The 20,602-nt window shown below is 47.2% G+C and overlaps 1 protein-coding gene across 1 annotated transcript in view; it reads left to right on the top strand.

The window, feature by feature from the left end:
* LOC126523037 (scoloptoxin SSD14-like) overlaps window positions 1–20,602 on the top strand; it is a 35,626-nt gene extending 15,024 nt beyond the window's left edge. Inside the window, exons 6-10 of the mRNA XM_072288931.1 lie at window positions 8,685–9,007; window positions 9,613–9,800; window positions 12,892–13,168; window positions 16,479–16,485; window positions 19,822–20,602. Of these exons, the coding sequence (XP_072145032.1) occupies window positions 8,685–9,007; window positions 9,613–9,800; window positions 12,892–13,168; window positions 16,479–16,485; window positions 19,822–20,024 (998 nt within the window). The 3' untranslated portion in view covers window positions 20,025–20,602. The remainder of the gene's footprint in view (window positions 1–8,684; window positions 9,008–9,612; window positions 9,801–12,891; window positions 13,169–16,478; window positions 16,486–19,821) is intronic.

Genomic DNA, 20,602 nt, shown 5'->3' with positions numbered 1-20,602 from the left:
CCAGTGTGGCCACAGGTCGTGAACCTTCAAACCAGTTTTGTAAGTGCCTCAGATGACACCTCGTACACGATGTCCGAGATGTTCAGTGTTTTCTTTTTCTGGTCTGTGCTTAAGCCTAAACATAAAAATAAGAAATGGCACATATCGCTCTTTCTCAATGCGCAGTAAAAATTGATCGCGCTTTTGTAGCAGTCTACAGAAAGTGTAATAGATTTCGTGCAAATTTGTAGAAAAGGCTACAAAATTTTGAAACAGAGGTCTATTTCGCCAGTGTTTTTCTTAAACACGCCAAGCATCAGTAGATTCTCAAGCTTTATCACTGAATCACTAAAAATTTCAAAAGAAGAATAAGTACGCCGACATGTATTAGCAGCCGTGGGAACACCACGTAGGACGTATACTATCTGTTGCGCCGGAAGGTCACCAAGAATTGCACGAAATTTGGAAGACTCCACACCAATGAAATCGTCCGTGTTACTAGTTAATGTGTCGACCTACATCATCTTATTGCGCCCGGTTACTTGCGCAGTTCAAGCATAGCTTAGTTATTTTACTGTCTTAGTTCAAGAAATTGAGTTAGACACGGTTAGTGGTAGCGTTTATAGGCAAGCTTTTTTTTTCATTTCGAACGCTTGCAAATGAGTAGTCTTCAGAACTGGACGAGGTCATCTCGTCAATACCGCTTGATTTGGCTGCGTCATCATTACCGACGACCTTTTATAGATCTAGGAAATTAGGCTGCTTCTTAGACAGCACGTTAATAAAATGAATAAAACGGAATCATGGCTAGATATAAAGGATGGCGGGGATACGTGACACCCTCCCCCTCCCCCTTTTTTTTTTCTCCGCGAGCTATATTCGAGATTTTTCCAGAGGAGAAAAAAGTATAGTCTTTGATGTAATCGCATTTCTATCTCTCGAAAGAAGCGTATAATAACTGCTTGATAAAACCACAAACTTCACACACACGACGATAGCGATAGGGAGGTCTACCGTTGCGATGAAACTCCTCGGACGGTTATTCCAACTATAGGCTGGTGCAACACGTTGGCACGACGCAGCACGCAAGACAACCGCTGCTCCGTATGGAAGAAACACCACCCTGGTAGTTACCAGGCGTCTCAGAATGCTGGCGTCATGAGGAGCGCCGCCTTTGTTTAGCTGCACCAAATAAAAAAAAAGAATTTTATGTACAGTTTCAACCCTTCAGCTAAATTACTAGATGAGGCGGTCGTTACTTCTACAAGAAATCAAAATTATTGATTGAATAATTAACTTTACTATACTAACTGAAATTTTAATTGATTACCTTACAGCACATATTTCAGTCTATGATTTGTAGCCGGTGAGTTTGCGAGTCGTATCAACTTGGAACCAATTATGAGGTTGACATCGCTTTCGCGATATGCGCCGTCAAACTTGCGGTAGACCCCGCAGGGGCGTCTGCGTCAGCAGGCGTTTGGTGTGTTGCGACACCACGTACCCGAGCACACGAGGGCTGGACCCTCCCGCGTGTAGTCGTGCGCGGCTTAGCCTGGTCTGGGGAAAGGGGGATCCTGGGGGTTGAGACGATGCCGGGTGTTCGGACCTTTAAGGGCCCCCGGCGGAGGCAACACACCTCTTCGGCCTCTGCTTCACATAGACGGCACCTCCAGACAGACACACCTGGGGGAAATCGGCAGTCGCCTTTTCCTATCCTCCTCTCCGACCTTCGTCTTCTCTCTCACATTTTCATCTTTCCTGTCTTCACTTCTCCTCACTTCCGTATTCTGGGCGGCAAGGGTTAACTGGTGTAATTATCCAACCTTGGGTATATTATATTAGGTTATAGTGGCGATGCATGGCTGGCGTCTGCAGGCTTCCAATCTTGTAGCGTCCCCTTGTTGTGCTCGGTGGTGGGTGGGCACCATCGCCGCCGAATTTTCCAATTTCTTATTGCAGAAGCTGTTCCCCCATTGCCTGATCACTCCCTGAAGAGAGGGCACACTGATGAACAATTCAACTTCTTTATGCAACCGAAAGTGTCCTTTCCTAAATACCACGTTGTCCACAGTCAGCACGAAACGAAGACAGTCCGAATGATATCACCATTTCTTGTAGCCAAACCTCTCATTGAAGCAATAGGCCCAGGTTATAAAGTAACGAAGGTGGCAATTGGCGATCTTCTGCTCGAAGTTTGCGACAAGCCACAATACGACAAATTATGAAAACTTGTAGCGTTTGGGGACATTCCCGTTTCTGTGGGACCATACAGGTCGATGAACACAGTGCGCGGTGTCATCTCGCAAGATGACCTTCTCGAACTTACCGAAAGTGAATTACTGGAAGGATGGCAAAAACAGAACGTCGTCAAGGTACAAAGGATAAAAATAAGGCGAGATGACAAAGAAATACCAACTAGACATATAATCATCACTTTTGGAACTAACAACTTACCAGACTCAATAGAAACAGGATACTGTAAACTCCGTGTAAGGCCATACATTCCTAACCCATGCCGATGCTTCAAGTGTCAGCGGTTCGGGCATGGTTCGCAAAGCTGCCGAGGGCGCACTACTTGTGCAAAATGTGCACCAAACGAGCACTCATCCGACACTTGCACTTCCACCACCCATTGCGCTAACTGTGAAGGGGATCACCCCGCGTACTCGCGTTCTTACCCATCCTGGAAAAAAGAAAAACAAATCATCAAAATCAAAGTCAAACTGAACCTTTCCTTCCAAGAGGCGCGCAAACGCTTCTCCATCAATCAGTCTAGTCCATCCTACACCGATGTGGCGTGCCGGGGGGCAGCGCTATATCCTTCGGCGGCCGCCCAAGTCACACGAAGTGTGACGGTGGTCACGCCATCACCCCCCTCCCCCCCGCCCCGGCTGGAACAGCCAGCGCTGTACCGGCCCCCACAAAGAAGGACCAGCAGACCCTCGGGCCTGTTGGACCCAGGGCCACTGCCCGAGCAGATCGGCCCAACATTCCCGCGAAACTGCCCGCCGCGCGGGCAGTATCCACCGCCTCAGACGAGGTGATGGATACGAGCACAAATCCGGCGTCTCAAACGCCCAAGGAACGGCGCAGCTCCCTCGAGCGCGTCGGGAAGAAAAAGAGATTTCGTATCATGGTGACTGGAAAGGTCTCGTGAGCTAATATAATCTATATTTCTTAGACACACAGCACAAAACACAAACATTATGAATACACAGATAATACAATGGAATGTCAGGGGTTTACTCCACAACATAGACGACATTAAGGAACTCTTAAATAAGTACAATCCAAAAGTGCTGTGTGTCCAAGAAACGCATCTTAATCCTTCACGCACGAACTTTCTCCAGCAGTATGCCGTTTATCGAAAAGACCGCAACGACGCTCTTGCCTTGTCTGGCGGTGTGGCAATAATTGTAGATAAGGGTGTTGCTTGCCGGCAACTACAGCTTAAAACACTCCTAGAGGCAGTTGCAGTCCGTGCGCTACTGTTTAATAAGCTGATCACAATTACCTCTGTATATATCCCCCCGAACTGCCAACTTTCAAAAACAGCATTTTACACCTTTATCTATGAACTGCCCGAACCTTACATTGTCGTTGGAGATTTTAAAGCACAAAACACCCTTTGGGGGAGCCGTCGTTGTGATGCCAGAGGACGCTTAGTTGAAAACTTCCTCGTAACTACAGATCTTGCTTGCTAAATGAAAGATCCTACATTTTACAGTGTCTCACACAAAACATTTTCATCTATCGATTTAGGCATCGCATCGAGTCCACTCTTGCCGTATCTGGAGTGGAACGTGATTAAGAATCCGTACGGGAGCGACCATTTCCCCATTGTCATAAAACTAACAAAAAGTGATGAGTGCTCTCCACATGTCTCCCGGTGGAAAGTCGATTGGGCCGACTGGACACGATACAGGGAGCTGACTCATTTGACTTGGAATGACATCTGTAATCTGTCTATCGAAGATGCAGTGGCATATTTCACGGCGTTTATAGTTGATGCGGCGTCAATATGTATCTCCATAACAAATGGATCGCCCTGTAAGCGACGTGTTCCATGGTGGAATGACGACTGCAAGAAAGCGCGTAGAAATAAAAATAATGCTTGGAACAGCCTTCGAGACTCTCCAACTACAGAGATTTTAATCATTCGCAAGAAAATAATGTCTGAGGGTAGAAGAACACGGCGCCGTGCCAAAAGGGAAAGCTGGCAAAGATATATTTCTAGCATTAACTCTTATACTGAAGAACGAAAAGCCTGGAACAGGATGAATAAAATCAAAGGTCGGCAAACTCATCCTCTACCATTCGTAAACACGCAAGGAAATACTCTTCAGGACCAAGCTGACTCTCTAGGGGCACATTTTGAAAACATTTCTAGCTCATTGCATTATCCGATTCATTCCTTAGATACCAGCAACAAGCTGAACGACTGCCTCTGGGTCGAAAAGGCAAGAGCAATGAATCCTACAACCGTCCTTTTAATATGGCGAAATTTTAGGCTGCACTGCATAGTTGTAATAAATCGGCCTCTGGAACCGATAAAACAGCTTACGAGATTATTGAACACCTACACCCCGAAGCACACAAAACACTCCTCTCTCTTTTTAACGCCATATTCTCTGCCAGTTGCATCCCGTCCGCCTAGAAGCAAGCAGTCATAATCCCTATTCTGAAAGAGGGCAAGGACCCGTCTTTGGTCAGCAGCTATAGGCCTATAGCTCTAACAAGCTGCCTATGTAAGCTTTTTGAGAAAATTACTAACTGACGCCTGGTGCATTTTCTTGAAAGTAGCAAGATACTAGATCCCTTGCAGTGCGGCTTCAGGGAACATAGATCCACAACAGATCAACTTGTCCGCATCGAGACAAATATCCGGGATGCCTTTGTGCACAAACAGTTTTTCTTATCAGTATTTTTAGACATGGAGAAAGCATATGATACTACTTAGCGTTTCGGAATCCTTCGTGATCTAGCTGGAATGGGCGTCCGAGGCATAACTTGCTAAACGTGATTCAAAGTTATCTGTGCAACCGCACATTTCATGTTCGGATTGGTAACGTCCTGTCTCGTCTATTTACTCAGGAAACTGGTGTGCCACAAGGTCGAGTGCTGAGCTGTAGTTTATTCCTTGTAAAAATGAATTCACTCCATACTATCATACCACCGTACAATGTTTTATTCCGTATACGTGGATGATATCCAAATAGGTTACAAGTCATGTAATGTTAGTATCTGCGAGCGACAAGTGCAGCTTGGCCTGAATAAGTTGTCTAAGTGGGCAGACGAGAACAGCTTTAAACTACCCTGAAAAAAGTGCATGCATTCTCTTCTCCAATAAGAGAGGTGTAATACCGGAGCCCGTTATTGATCTTAATGGAGAACGGCGATCTGTGAGTCATGAACACAAAAATTCCAGGCCTCATTTTGGACTCCAAACTAACTTTTATACCACACTTAAAATATTTGAAAATGAAATGCTTGAAGACTATGAGTCTACTGAAGCTCTTGTCCCGCACATCTTGGGGAAGTGACAGACGCCGCCTCTTGAGCTTGTACAAAAGTCTTATACGGTCATGCCTTGATACGGAGCCATTGTGTATAACTCTGCCACGCCTAGTGCTTTGAGGATGCTCGATTCCGTCCACCATTTGGGTATCCGTCTTGCTACTGGTGCGTTCAGGACTAGTCCCGTAGAAAGCATGTATGCTGAATCTAACGAATGGTCCCTACATCTTCAAAGAACATATTTAAGTCTCTCTTACACCCTCAAGGTGAAATCAGATTTCCGTCATCCATGCCATTCAGTTATACACGACCTGTCTACGGCTAGGCTTTTCCGTAACCGCCCAGGAACTAGGCCTCCTCTGTCCCTTCGGTTGGAAGCATTGACCGAAGAAACCGGCGCGTCGATTTTAGAGAATGTCATAATAGGAACTACGCGGCTTCCACCGCCTTGGGAGTGGCAGACTATCGAACGTGACTTCTCGTTTGCTGAAATATCAAAACGAGCACCTGAGGCACACATACGTTCACATTTTCTTGAGCTTCAGGAGAAGTATTCTTGTGCTGAATTTTACACAGATGCCTCTAAGTCTTCTTCTGGTGTTCCTTACGCAGCACTAGGACCAGCATTTTTACTATCCGGTACATTGAACCCACATACATGTATTTTTACAGCAGAAGCATATGCAATACTCTCTGCAGTAAAGCACATCAAGCAAACGAATCTGACTAGGGTTATTGTGTTCACAGACTCATTGAGTGTAGTCCAAGCCCTAATGAATGTACATAAACATAAAAACACTATCTTCAATGAACTGTATACATTGCTATGCTCAGCTTATAGCGCTAAACAAATGATCATTCTGTGCTGGGTACCTGGCCACTGTGGCATAAAAGGCAACGAAGCTGCTGACGAGAAAGCTACTTCGGTAGCTTTTAGTGACACGGACATAAACATACCCATCCCAGCCACAGATCTTAAAGCATACTTGCGTCACAAGCTGAAAATCCACTGGCAGCAACAGTGGAATGCTCAGATATCAAATAAACTGCACTTGATAAAACCCCCATTAGGATATTGGGTATCGGAGAGAACATCACGATATAACGAAGTGCTCCTTTGCCGATTAAGAATAGGACACACTTACGGCACTCACTCTTACCTCTTGACTGGGGGGTATCCTCCGACTTGTAGTAAGTGCGGCCAAAATCTCACAGTCCTGCACGTCCTTATTCAATGCCGTGCAATAGAAGCACAGAGGAAAAAGTACTTCATTTCTGCATATCGTGAAAATATACCTCTTCACCAGAAATTTTTTATTAGCAATGGAACCGCTTTTTAATCCGAAACTAGTCTTAGAATTTTTAGCTGAATCAGACACTCTGGAAATCATTTGGCCAGTGAATTTTCAGCGCCCGTATAGCAGCCCCTGTACTCAAAGGATTTCTTGAAGCTAAAGTGTGAATGTTATGTTTTATTGCATCATGCTTTTAACGAAACCACATTGCCATAGCCCACAGCACTACTTAGTCAGTGTCATTTTTTTAGCAACAATATATTTTACGGCATCCAGAGCGACAGATTCTAGGCCTCTTTACAGCCATGTCACATATACCATGAGGAATTCATTGTCTACGCCATTGACAATGCACCGTTAACATTACCTTCGTCATGACGCTCTTTGGCCATGCCTGGCCCTTGCGCCATAGAACACCACACATAATCAGACTTGCGGTAGAATTGCACTGTTGTTCCACTTACCTTTCTATTTTCCAGAAAAGGCTGTTTTGTGCACCGAAGCACAAACGTAACTGCTGGAGCGCCGATGCATTTCGTCAGACACTTCGAAAATTAATATCTCCAAACTGGAGTAGTCCTGCAGTTTTGTTCCAAGTCGATAGGTCTTGCGAACTCACACGCTTCAATTCGTAGATTGAAGTATATGCCGTAATTAATGTAGGAGTTAATAAATGTAGTTACCCTAATTATTCTATTAAGCATGTAGAAATTCTCGTAGAATTAAAGGCCGCCTCATCGAGTAATTTAGATAAAGGGTCAGAATTGTGCTATCTGCCACAGGCAATTTTTAAAAATTAGGTCCAGCTAAAATAAAGAAAAACCGCACTAGTGCGCGAGCACAAATACCTCATACTAGCAGCAGCAAGCAAAACGCTATCTCACCTCCACCATCGCGCTGATTAAGCGGTTCATGCACTAGTTCGTTTTTGCAGTCAACCGTACCCCGCGTCTCTGTAGACCTAACCCACCGCGAGCGAGCGGCGCATGCGTCGTCGACAGCGGGACAGCATGACGACGGCTACGCCAACGTCAACGGCGCGAATGCGCCTCCAGCGTCCGTATAATTACTGCTGCAATAAAAAATACGCTTCATAGCGGATTCTTTATAAGTAAGGGTGGGACGCAACAAGCACGTCAGTTGACAGTAGGTCCTTGTTCTGTCTCCAAACTCCGTCTACGGCTTGCACTAAAGCTTATTGTGAACACCCAATGTCAATGCATCTTGCTGATCAAACCTGTGCTAGTTCACTGGTAAGACCAAACAGAATGTCTCTGCGCGCCCAATTACCCAATTAGGGGGAGCGTCTCCAGAGAGTGCGTGCGAGTCGGTGGACTCCCACAAGTACATGAACCTGTTGCCTGCTTTTAGCACATATCGTACAGTGGTCATAGCCATATACTATAAAGATGTTTGCATCTTTAAGGGTGTAAGGTTTGTCTCATTGGTAACACCCCTACCGTTAGGGCTTTTAAAAAAATTTGGTGCACGACAACGAGCTTTCACAAAGACGTGCGATTAGAAAAGGCGTGCTTGATAACTCTAATTAGACAACCTTGGGCGGACAGAAATGTCTGACAAGAGAATCGACAGCAATAGCTTCGAAACTTATTTAATGCACCGTTCAGGTCGTCTGTTGCTAGCTGTCATCATTTTCACAAGCCAGAATAAGTCGGCAAGACAAGATACCTTCATTGGTCTCCACCAACGCCTTGCGTACCCGTCAAACGTGAGGGCGTTAGCCATGAGACAATCAAAACACCCTTTATACACCCGTAAAGGCGCTAAAAATGCTTAGAATGTAGTCAGGCGTCGTACCGTTCGCACTAACGTCTATTAGGAATACCGAAGGTTATCGTTTATCGCCGTGCTTTCTCGTGACCCCTGCAGAAGGTACGCACGGCACCAGTTCGCTTGTGACCGGCGCCGACCTCGCCAACTACCAGCCCGTCTGGAAGGAGGCGCTAAGCACCACGCTCCGCGGAGGACCCGCCGGCGACTTGACGATGTACACCGCGCCGCCGCCGACGGCCGGCGCCGTGCTCTCCTACATAATGAACGTCATGAACGTCAAGCGCAGCCGGGACGACCCGACGCGCAACCAGCAGTACGCGATCACGCTCGCCAACATGCACTACCTGGCCGAGACGTTCAAGTACGCGCTCCAGAAGCGTTCCTTCTTGGGCGACGACGACTACGTCGACATACGGAGGGTACGGACTCCGTCCGTCTGTCCGTCTGTAAACACTGAATAAGTTTACGCTGGTAACGTATTCTTTCGAAACTCCCTTTTCGCTAATTTTACAGTAATGTGTTCTTAGACGAGAAAAGGAAGATAAAAAGTTCCATTGTTATTATTTTTCTCCCACCTGTACCTGTACGTCAGTGTGACGTCGTAGGTTCTGGCGTATTTTCTTCCGATTTGAGGCCGTTGTGGCTGCGCCAAAATGTCTCTGAAACTTTCGAAGTTCAGTGTTTGAGCCTTCTTAGGATACAATATAGTCTGTCCTTAGATATTAAAAATTAACCATGCCTAAGCATACGTCATCGAAATTCGTGCTGTGACGGCGCGCTAACAGATGCGGCAACTTCAAGGCGGCGTCGCCACCTGCGTTTAGTTTGCGCGTCTTTTCTGGTTTACCAAGCCTCTCGCGCAAACGATAAGAGTGGCTTTGTCGGCTTTGTATTACGGTAATTTAATGAAGCATCTCAATGATTGTTTTTTTCTCTCTCTCTCTCTCCAATGTCCCTCGAATGTTCTTGTACTCACGCATGCGCGCGAACGTCACGTTCATGTTGGTGTTTGCTGACGCCGCAGGAGGTGCAGCAGATGCTGTCCACGCACTACGCGTCGGACACCTTCAACAACATACTGCCGGAAAGAGCGAGAAAACCCGAGGACTACCTGCGCGGAGTCGTGCCGCAGTCTGACAAGGGCACCAGCAACCTCATCCTCTACGCGCCCTCGGGAGACGCCCTCGTCATCTCGAGCACGCTTCACAACGCGTGCGTTTGCTAGCCTCCGCTTGTGCAAGTTTATCCGCTCCGAAGGTCAACGACATCTGGGCGGGCTCGCCGGTGCTGCAGTTAACACGATTACGCCAATACTTCGCTGCTTATAACGGGAGTTCGAGTAGCGAAATCTCCCAAGCTTAATCGAATATGAATACTCGAGAAAAAGAAAACGATATACCTCCAAATCGAACGTACAATATTTTCTCATTCCTATACAAAGTAAAATGAAAGATTCCGCGGAGTCACTTAAAGAAACGAAAACATTTTTTTTACGTTCTGCGACACATGTAACCCTTAATATCAATCCAACTTCCGGTCAACTGAGAAGCTTGTAAGTGAGAAACAACTGAAAGGGGATCGTAACTGGTACACCATGACAGTGACAGTGACAGTCATAATAATAAAGAAGCAGCACGTCACCAAATGAACGTAGTGTGTTGTGTTCGGTGGCGGATTTAATTGTTATACTACAGCACCGCTAATCCACCAGAAGAGATGCGGACAAGGTTAGTTTTGCCAAATAATAAATTTATTTGTTTAAATCCATCGAACGACTTCGCGGGCTCCCATATAAGGCGAGACATCTTTAATGAATGAGTGTAAATTATTGGACTGAAGTTACTTGCCGCATGCGTTCACTCACGATCTGGGCACCCATATCCAAAAAAATATCTTACGCTAAAATTTGTCGTAAGAAAAAACGTCAGCCAATCATGATGGTGGACATGTCATTAGCGAAGGCGGCCGACCAATGGAGAGATGCCACTTACGAAAGAAAAACTTTCTGAATGCGGCCCTTGGTGCCTCTGCGCAGCCACTACGGCTCTCCGGCAACGAAATCATTCGGAACAGTCAGAAGTTGTTTGTTTGTTTGTTTGTTTGTTTTGTAGGCTTCTTTAGAAGTCGTTATCCATTATATTCGAACAGCAATAATTATTCAACTGTTTCGAATTGTGATTTCTTGAAGCTGAATCGAATTCATCTTCGCCATTTCGAATACTCGAGCACCACTACTAACGATCTAATCCTTCTTAAAGCACATATTGCATTTGTGAAACTGAAGCCGGGAGCAGTACACCGTAAACAGAGAGAGGAAATGGTTTAAATTGAAGTCAAATGTATGATGATCACACCGTAATTGCGTACATTTCGCGGCCGACCTGTGAACGTCGGTCAGCAGTATAGGAAGGAAAGTGAGGCAGGAACTGACAGGAAGCTAAATAGGGCTTAAAGTTGGCAGCACCGCTTTCATAAACTGCGCACAAAGCGGCTAATGCGCTCGGTAAGTGCTCGGTATACGTTACAATTATTAAGAAAAAAGATCAGTAGAAAGCGAGCTCCATAGCGTGACTCTGAACGATATTAACTGGAACGCCAGTGCATCTTTATTATTATTTTTTTCCGGGTTGTTAGGGACGCACAGACCACTCGCAAATGGTGCTCGTTCTTATGAAATTTATGCACAATATACATGACGTAATGATTACCCAGCCTCGTGACTCAGCCTCAGTTCTCCATGTTCAACGTTTACCCAAGAGAAAATAATAAGGAAAGTAATTAGTGATGCTGTTTAGTTAGGTTACCTAGAAATTGTGATTTATCCCACAAGTATAACGTTTATCCCTTCACGTAATACACCTGGAAAAGGTATAAACAGCGTTATCTGTCTTAGGCGATTAAAATAAAGGGATTCTGCACACACACAAAAAATTACTTGCCGCAGTATTTCAAGTCGCTTTTCAAGAAAAACTGAGTTCTTCTGAATTCCATTCATGAGTGGACTAAGCGAATATAGGAGTTACGTCGGAGAGTAACGGGTAAATACAAGGAAATCTAGAGCTGTTTCTGAGGAGGACACAAAAAAGAAAACGTATTATGAACCTTCCTTAGCGGATTCTTATGAAAACTCTTTTGTCCATTGAATGTGCGAGTGTTCCGAGCTGTCAATTAATTCACCGTCGCGCTACCATCATATGGTCTCCTGGTTAACAAAGTTGGTGGACCGACTACTCATCCAATCGCGCTTGCTCACTGGCTATGGCGTTTCTATGTAGAGGGGGCGGCCGGGTTCAATTCCCGACCTGCGTGGCAGGTGATGTATCGCGACTTCAAATGCACGTTGAGGAACACTCAAGTGGTCAGAATTAACCCGAAGCCCTCTACTATACTCATGGTTTTCATTGTCTTCATCGCAGCCGCCATATTGTGGTACTAGCACGTCTAGAAACGGCGTAAACGAGAAACGTGACTGCACGACGAGCGCGTCTCGCTTTGAGCGATAAACCGATAACAATGTTAAGCCGGTGAAGAACGGTCACTGTGGAAAAGCAAAAACAATGTACGCGCCATAATATGATGCACTTACGTCATCGTGGTTGTTATACTTGCGTATTAGTACGGCGAGAAGCGGCGTTCGTGACGTCACGTGCAAACTATGTATACGGAGTATCGTAGGCCGTGTACGTGTTGCTTTTGGATTAATATATAGTGACTCCTACTGTCGGGCTAGTTGGTGCACGACTATAAACGAGGTTGAGGCGCAAAATGAGACGAGGACTAAGGAGAGACACGAACGAGCGCACATTCGCAATTGATTTTTTTACCCGCACTTCACCATGCATATAAACCCCAGATATGCGCACAACAACACAAAGAGTGACGTAAGAACAGGTCGACAACAAATTATCATAGCCGGTCAATGAGGATATGTAACTCGTTCGTGTAATGCGACAACGAGAGCACGCTGATGCATCTCTCACCAACGTTTCTGATACAGAAGGCCTCCGTCAGTTCACGTGCCACGGTATCCCTGCTTCTATGTAAGATAATCGTGCTCTCTGCAGCTGTGGTTCACGTGCACGTGCAATATTTGCAGCGATGCGACAAATGTGATCCGGTACCATTCTCACCTGAGAAGACGTGCTCTTGAGCGATCATTTATACACCGCCCTTCTTAGTATTCATCTTCTTCTCAAGCTTGTTTGTTAACCTCCAAATGTCTGCCCCGTATGTTAGTATCGGCGGATGGAATGATTGCACAGTTGCCTCCAAACGCGAGCTCCTATACTGGCGGACCCCGCAGGTTCGGCAGCTTGCGCATGTCGCGCCAGACGGGCATCCTGCTGAACAACGCGCTGACCGACTTCAGCGACCTGGACATGGCGACTCGGGTGGTGGACGCCAGCGGCAGCGGCAGCGACGGCGAAGTGTCCGAGAGCGACGCCCGGCGCGCCAACAGCATGGCGCCCTTCAAGCGGCCCCTCACCTCCATGTCGCCGATGCTGGTGCTGGGGCCGAACGGCTCGCTGATGGCACTCGCCGGTTCCGGTGGACTGCGCATCCCCACGAGCATGGCCCAGGTTTGCCTCTTCGCTTGCCTGGATTCGGGATGGCTTGTTTGCGGGCTATAGGTGTTCTTTGAGGTCAGGCGAATGTCTTGCAGCGCAAAAAGAAGGCGAGGAACTATAAACGGAAACGCACATCAGCCAGCGCCTTTACGCATCGCCTTCTCGTGTATAATCTCTCGTATTTTTTTTTTCGCTATAGGGGACGTGCACCTGTATTCACGCCCGACGCTCCGATTGTACAGCCTTTCCAAACGCACCCTTGAATGGCACACTACAGAGGAGAAACATATGCAGATCCAACGCACATTTTGTCATCTATGTGAGGCGAAACTTTCATGAGACGTTCAATCAAATGCTGCAAGTCTGCCGATTTCATTCGTGCATGTTTGGCGTGAGGGCAACCGGCGCGCGAGCATACGCCCTCGCGCACCCGTGCTACGCAGCGTCGCTCACGCGGTGATCGTCTGAAAGCGCTAGCTGGCGTTAGCACCATAGAAGTACGTGTACGTGCGATTGTAGCCTAATGGTTAGAGCATGAGGCTGCAGTGCTCTGGGACCGAGGTTCGACCCCCACCATCGGGGTACGCAGTTCGAGCTGTTCTTGAAGACAACAGCAACCACGGTCAGGAAACTCTGGGAGGGCTCGCAAGGAAAGCTTCGCTTTAAAATAACGGGTAGCAAATAGAGCTCTGCGTGTTCGCAATTTAAATGCGGCTTTCATCTTCGCCACTAACATGCAAATTTTTTGAGCCATCAAAATGTAAGTAAAGTCCTCAAACCCACTCCTTTTCGTTGTTTCATTAAAGTACACGAATACTGAGTTATTTGCAAAACGAAGTAGTATTTGTTGCTCGGGCTTTGCGATATTCATTTACTGCGAATGTCGGCACCCTCATTTACTCGGGTCATTGTGAAGCACGGAAAGAAACATAAGGTGGAACGGGATGGTTTGAGTAACTGCCACACATATGCTCTAGAAAGATTTGACGAAGGCAGCAAAGTTGATGCGTAGGTATTGTGGAGCAGTAGGATTCCGGGTCGATATGGATAACTCGGCAGAATCACGCGAACGAGAGTAGTGGTTTCACCGAGTAATGTAGGGTGAATAGGTTCGTATATGATTTCGTACAGCCGGCACATTTCACCGAGCACTCTTTCCAAACAGGCACGTTATTGCAGGCTCGACGGCTTAATGACGGACTCAAATGCGTGCTTTCGATTTACCGTGGGAAGCTATAGGCATTCACAAAGACAGGCACAGTTCTCAGCTATTCGAACGCGATAATCGTCCCGCATGGCTGCCGGGGCTTCTTGCGCCACGGGCGGGCGCGGTGGCACCGACATGATGCATCCTGGTATATATCGTAATAGTGAGGGCCTTCTTGACGCATCGTGTCCGTATTTGGCACCCCTTAGCGACAACCCAGCGCTCACCGGGAGCGCGAAAAGCACCGGTGACCGTGCGGGCCGATTATCGCGTTTTAATTGCCGAGCAAACGACTTGCTGTAGCAGACGACTCCGCGGGCGTTTCGCCAATCGCTTGGATTACGCCTGCGCCGCAAGACTTCATGAGGCGAGCCGGGCACTCCGCGCAGCGATGGCACGGGCTTCTTGTTGCCACTAGCAGTGGCCGCGCCTGTACGTCGAGTCGATTAAACGGTGCCCGAGTCGCTCCCGGCATTCAAAAGAACTGAGGGAATACCCCAGTAAAACGAGTGGGCGTTCAAAAAACTCGTTGTTTCCGTACACCGTCACAGTATGAAATCGGTTGCCTCAATCTTAACCAAGCAATCTTAGCACCCTGCCTTTCATTTGTGTGTGTGTGTGTGTGTGTGTGTGTGTGTGTTTTGCATTCTTATCTCGCTGCAGGTTCCACTACACTTTTCGGACGATGTAGCCACAAGTTTGGCAGTTCAATGTTGTTTGAACAGGTGCCATATCGTCAATGCCTCATTCTCTATCGCTGAAGTGTTCCGCGCATATTATTATTATTATTATTATTATTATTATTCGCAAATAGTGCATCTCTATTGTTTCAAATGTATCTGACCTACTGCTCTCTGGGCAATTAATACATTGTTTCTTGCCTTGCATTACGTGAATTATATTGAAACCACGTAATTTTTTTTTTATTCTGTATTACCCACTCCTGCCTGTAGCCCCATCGGAGCTGGCTGTACTTCTGCAATAAAATAAATGTAGACGTTCGCCATACGCAACCACCACCAGGTAATACAAAAGAAACAGGTAATGCGCAAGTCCTTCTGAAGCGGTCGCACTTGTATAAACTCAGCACCGTTCGGAACGCGGATGGGTCGCTCGCTGGGGTGGTCCGTTCCGTGAAAAGTATGTCACGACGCGGCCGCTCTTAAGTGGGAAGGGCAGCCACCGATATTCACTCGCAAGATAGGTCGAGCAAACGAAACCAGTCATCAGTCACTCTATCAAGGTGGTGCGGCTGCGGCGACGGGTGAAAGAGAGAATCACACACCGCGGCAAAAGTGTTCCCGCGACGCTGCTAATGTATCTATACCTTCCGCACACGGAAACGTCCTGCGAAGTCAGTCTCAGCGGGAGCTCCAAATGTTAGGGAAGTGTGTGTGGGCGCACGCTTTGGTTGATACTTCGTGTGAGTGCACAGCCTCCTTAAGATAACAGTTTGCTGTCTCTCAATTGCTACGGGAGAAAAAAAAAAGAAAGACGGGTACTCCGCGTCGCTTTGCGAAGGGATCTTTAGTACCGCCCTTTGGGCTCGCGACCCTCCTTCGAACTGGAAAGCAACAGTTTGAACTCGGCGGCGCGTGTGCCCCACTGCACTTTGAGCGAGATAAATGCCCACCAAGAGAGAGCGGTGCGTGATGTTTACCGGCGTCTATAAGGCAACGCTTCATGGCGACTTCGGAACACACGAGGAAAACGAACATGAGATACATTGTTGTCGGCCCACTGGTGTTTCTTTTCTTTGCATGACGTCCTTATTGATGTCTTTATTCGCATATAAACACACTGCGTTGACCAGGAAATCGATGTACTAAACCTGCGTCCGACTGACGAGTCATTCACCTCTGTTTTTCATACTATTATTATTTGTGTTTTTAGTCTCGTCTTATTTTTATTTTGTTTTTGTTTAAGCGGGCGGACATCGCTTAAAAGCGGGCCGCTTACATATCTTCGAAGCGGTGCATAGGCGTTGTACGCCGCCTGTAGGGGGCGCCACTGAAATCCTCCTAGCGTTAAATTTCGGAACTGCGGGCGGGAGACGGTGCGTGGCACCAGGAGCGGTAGACGTCCGCGGGTGTGAATTTCCGTTCGTGCTTGCAGGAGAAAAGTATCCTTATTGTGGCAGGGTTCACGCAGAAAACGCTATCCGCACGGGAGTGCGCAGGCTTCCGATGCCATACTATTTGAGATGGTCCAGCCCGCATACGCACTTATGTGTATACGAGCGCTGCTTTCCCCGGACAAGCGTGACATGTGCCCGGCTACGAACGCAGCGCGCTACTTCATAAATCGTGCAATTGCCCAGCGATGAATCGCTCGAATTATTTAGCAGCCGAAATCAGCCTGCTGTGCCCCTGCGACGAATATGTGCACCGGAAAGAGCGACAGCAGCCGTGCATTTTTTGTCCGACGTATATAGAGTGCACGGAGTTGCCAATCCGGCAAAATAATCGACACTTTCCAGCCGTTGGTAACGTAAGCGTGCAAATTTTTTACGGAGGTCTTTAGTCTAACAGTGCGCATTTCGTAACAATGCCTTCCCATACCGCTCATTTAGCCACTTGGTATAGGCTTGGACGATGACACCCCGCAGTTACCGCTTAGATGGGTCAGCCGGCGTGACGGATAAGATGATTGGGAAATGAATTGTATTGCGACAGAAAAAAAGCGGGGGGGGGGGGGGGGGGGGGGAAGCGCACGTGATGAGAGAATGAGCTAACGGATGCAGTAGGCCCAAACTGTACGCGCGCTTCTTTCCTTGCAAGCGCTTCAAATTTTCTTAATGCTGAACAACGTGCGCTATCACAAGCGTGATTCGCTCCCTTATATTTGCTCGCGAGACCTGTTTACTGCTGGTAATAGCCACCTGGGCTCACTGCGGCTATGGCGCGGCGCCGTTGAGGACGAGGTCGCGGAATCGATACCAGCCGTAGCGGCCGCGTGCCTGAGGGGCAGCACGCGAAATGTATATCTGGAGTCCTCCTCCAACAGGGCGCGCATCATAACCACACTGTGATTCTGGACCGCATATCGTCAGAACCTGATACAATTAATTTTAAAAGCTGCTTTAGATGCCTATCCTACAGGACGTACTTTTCATTATCGTCTTGAGTGCATTCTGAAGACCGAGATGTCAACAATAACCATCGCTCATTAATGTGTTCGTTCTTTGGGTACTGTCCGCACTTTCCAGGGGCTATCTATATATCTGTTTGTTTGTTTGTTTGTTTGTTTGTTTGTTTGTTTGTTTGTTTGTTTGTTTGTTTGTTTGTTTGTTTGTTTGTTTGTTTGCCTACATGGGTCACTGGGTAGTCCGTGATCGAATGGGTAGTGAACAGGGCTGCTGCGCTGAGGCAACAGGGTTCGAAATCGACCATCAGACGAACTTGGGTCACCAAGTATGTGGCAATGTGTACATACATGCCGCTTTTCAACGAACGTATCTAACGCGGACATGTGTCACTGCAGATGCGTGACTGGGCTATAGACACCACTGTTCGAAGAAATTCTTTGACGCCGACTTGGAGCACTGGGTATGTCCTACTCGGTTGTGCTGACCACTTCGATGCTAACTTGATTATGTGGGTATGTGCCAATAGGCGTGTGCGCTCTCCAATGAACGCCTTTGACACCAGCTTAGGCAAATATAGGCGTGCGCCACTGGGAATGTGCCTCCTCTTCAATGACCAAAAAGATCCCTTAAATTTATCCGATACTGAGCGGAATCGAAACCGTCTCAAGGGCTTCTCAAGGACAGCAGCCCGACGCGTTAGCAGGTTGCGCCACGAATGCACTGGGCATGTGCAGCTTTTCAATGAACGGATTTCCCACCAACGCTCTTGCAGCGCCATGAACGCACTGGGTATGTGCGGCTGATCCTCTCGCCAACTTGGGCCAGTATGTGCCACTGAGTGCGCGGCAAGCGAAGGAACAGCTCTAATCGTTCACAGGCACCGGTACGCCACGCTTCTCGTCTTGGAGACCACGTGTTAGCTTCTCGGTAGTGCCACTAGATGGCGTAACGTGTCCAGAAAGAAGCATAGGAAGAGCCGATTGGAGGATTGGAGGAAGAAAAGTAGGGAAACGACAAAAAATAACGGAGACGTACAAAAGCACACTTCGCAATAGGGGATCAAAAAATTTGGTTGTGGGAGTTCATAGTGTTTCTTTCTTGTTGTTGTTTAACCTAGGTAGGACATTAGGCAGTATAAGAGCAAGAGCTTGGTGGCGCAGCCCACCGCCCCGTTCCAAAGGGGACACTCATAACATCCATTCATCCATCCGAAGTGCGAGAGAGGAGCCCGGTTGCTGCATGACGCGTTTCTCAGCGGTTGTCACACACCGGCGCGGCATGCATTTCGGAGGTCACGCGCAGGCTTCCTGGTGGCGGCGCTGGATGGCGCCACGTTCTTAGGGAAGCGCGAAGGTGGAGTAACGCTGCAGTACGCGGCTCACGATGACTTATTTCTACAGTGGCATTACGTTTCGCTGCAGCATAAATTAAATGCTAACGCATTGAAATATGTGTATTAATATGTGTATAGAAAACAATATTGCTAATTTAAAATTATAACAGATCCCGTGCACCAAAGCGCATTATGATATATGACATCTCGTGAAAGTGACAGCGTGAACTGATTATCTGTGACCGCGCAATCGAATCCTACACGCGAATGAAACAAGACGAGAAGCCGACATGACACGCCGGCTGCTTCAGACAAAGGGTGCAGTGTCATTTCCCACTGGTTGTAGCGAGTATAACGAATATTTTTGTCGGCTACAAGCGTTCGCATTCGTCAACGCGACGCGACGCGAAGCTAACTCAGGACGTCGCCTATAGTTGAGGATTCTACACGCACACTCCGATAATATTCCAGCGCCTCTACAACGAACGCCTCGACAACAAAATTATCTGTACAACGAAGGAACAATTCTGTACCGGTTCTATATGAGTTGTACGGTGCGCCACCTTTACAATGAAGTGACCTGTGTAATGAATGATTTGGGAGGCCCCAAGAACTTCGTTATTGGGGCGTTCGACTGCGTACACCGCTCAACAAAAACGCGTGAATAAGTACGGTTAAAGCCGATTTCACATGCAGCGACTGGAGCGAAAAAAAAAATCGGTGCGGTCGTATGCGTCGCAATGCGATTTTCAGAGAGCTCGTTTCACACAATTGCGATTTCAACGATGCGGCTGGAGCGACATCCAGGGTTTCCCTTTTTTGTTGTTGTTGTTGAGTTGCAGATTTCTGGATTTGTTGAACGTCAGACGTTACCACTGCAGCGGCAGCTCCAGGCCACTAGAAGCAAGGGCGTGAAACTTGTCCGACGTCATGCAAGGCGATGTTTGCATTAGTTGTGCGTGAACAAACGCTGTCACACTGCCTTAATTTTAACGATAAGTGATCTTTCATACGAGGACCGATTTTCAAAGGTTAAGGTCGCCGGACGATCCATTTAACGCATCGGCGTATGTCACATCTTGACCAGGTGGCGATCCGTGTCCTCTGGGAGAAAAAGAACATAAAGAAGGCCATCGACTATCCTCGCATCCACACGGACTTGCTTAGCGGGACCATCTACTATGAGCCGAACATGCCAGAAGTAAGAGTCGCCCGCTTTGCGAATGCATCTCTGTACTAAGACTCGTTGTAAAATGCAAACGTTTTGCTAGCAGGATTTCTTGCAGGGCGCGAAACTGTCGGTCTTGAAGAGCGTGTTTCTTGCCTGCGATTGGCCACCGGACGCATTGTTGTTTAGGTTGTAATTGGTGCCTCAACGATTTTCTGTAAGGCGCACACATACTTCTTTCTTTCTTTCTTTCTTTCTTTCTTTCTTTCTTTCTTTCTTTCTTTCTTTCTTTCTTTCTTTCTTTCTTTCTTTCTTTCTTTCTTCTTTTTTTTAAGTCAAGGTTTTCTATCGCGAGCTACGATCAATTTGGGGTTCGCGGGATTTGGGCATCTAGCCACTTTCGCTCCTTAAGTTAAACAATATGAGGCTCTCTAGTGCACGTTGTACAACGGGAAAGGCGCCAAAATTAAGCTTGCAACAAATAAGAAGTGCGAAGTATTGCTAGTTACGGAGCAGTAATAATGCGCTTCACTCAATGAAAAACGCGGACCAGTCTCTGAGATAGTGGTGTCTAAAAACGCGGGCCGATCCCGAAGGTGTCTTGCAGTTCAACATGAAAGAACCTAAATTAAAAAGAAAGATAAAGGTTA

This window comes from Dermacentor andersoni, chromosome 6 (assembly GCF_023375885.2).
Source record: "Dermacentor andersoni chromosome 6, qqDerAnde1_hic_scaffold, whole genome shotgun sequence".
In the NCBI taxonomy this organism is placed as follows: domain Eukaryota; kingdom Metazoa; phylum Arthropoda; class Arachnida; order Ixodida; family Ixodidae; genus Dermacentor; species Dermacentor andersoni.
The sequence above is the reverse complement of the archived record's forward strand: the minus strand, read 5'-3'. Positions and strand labels throughout refer to the sequence as shown.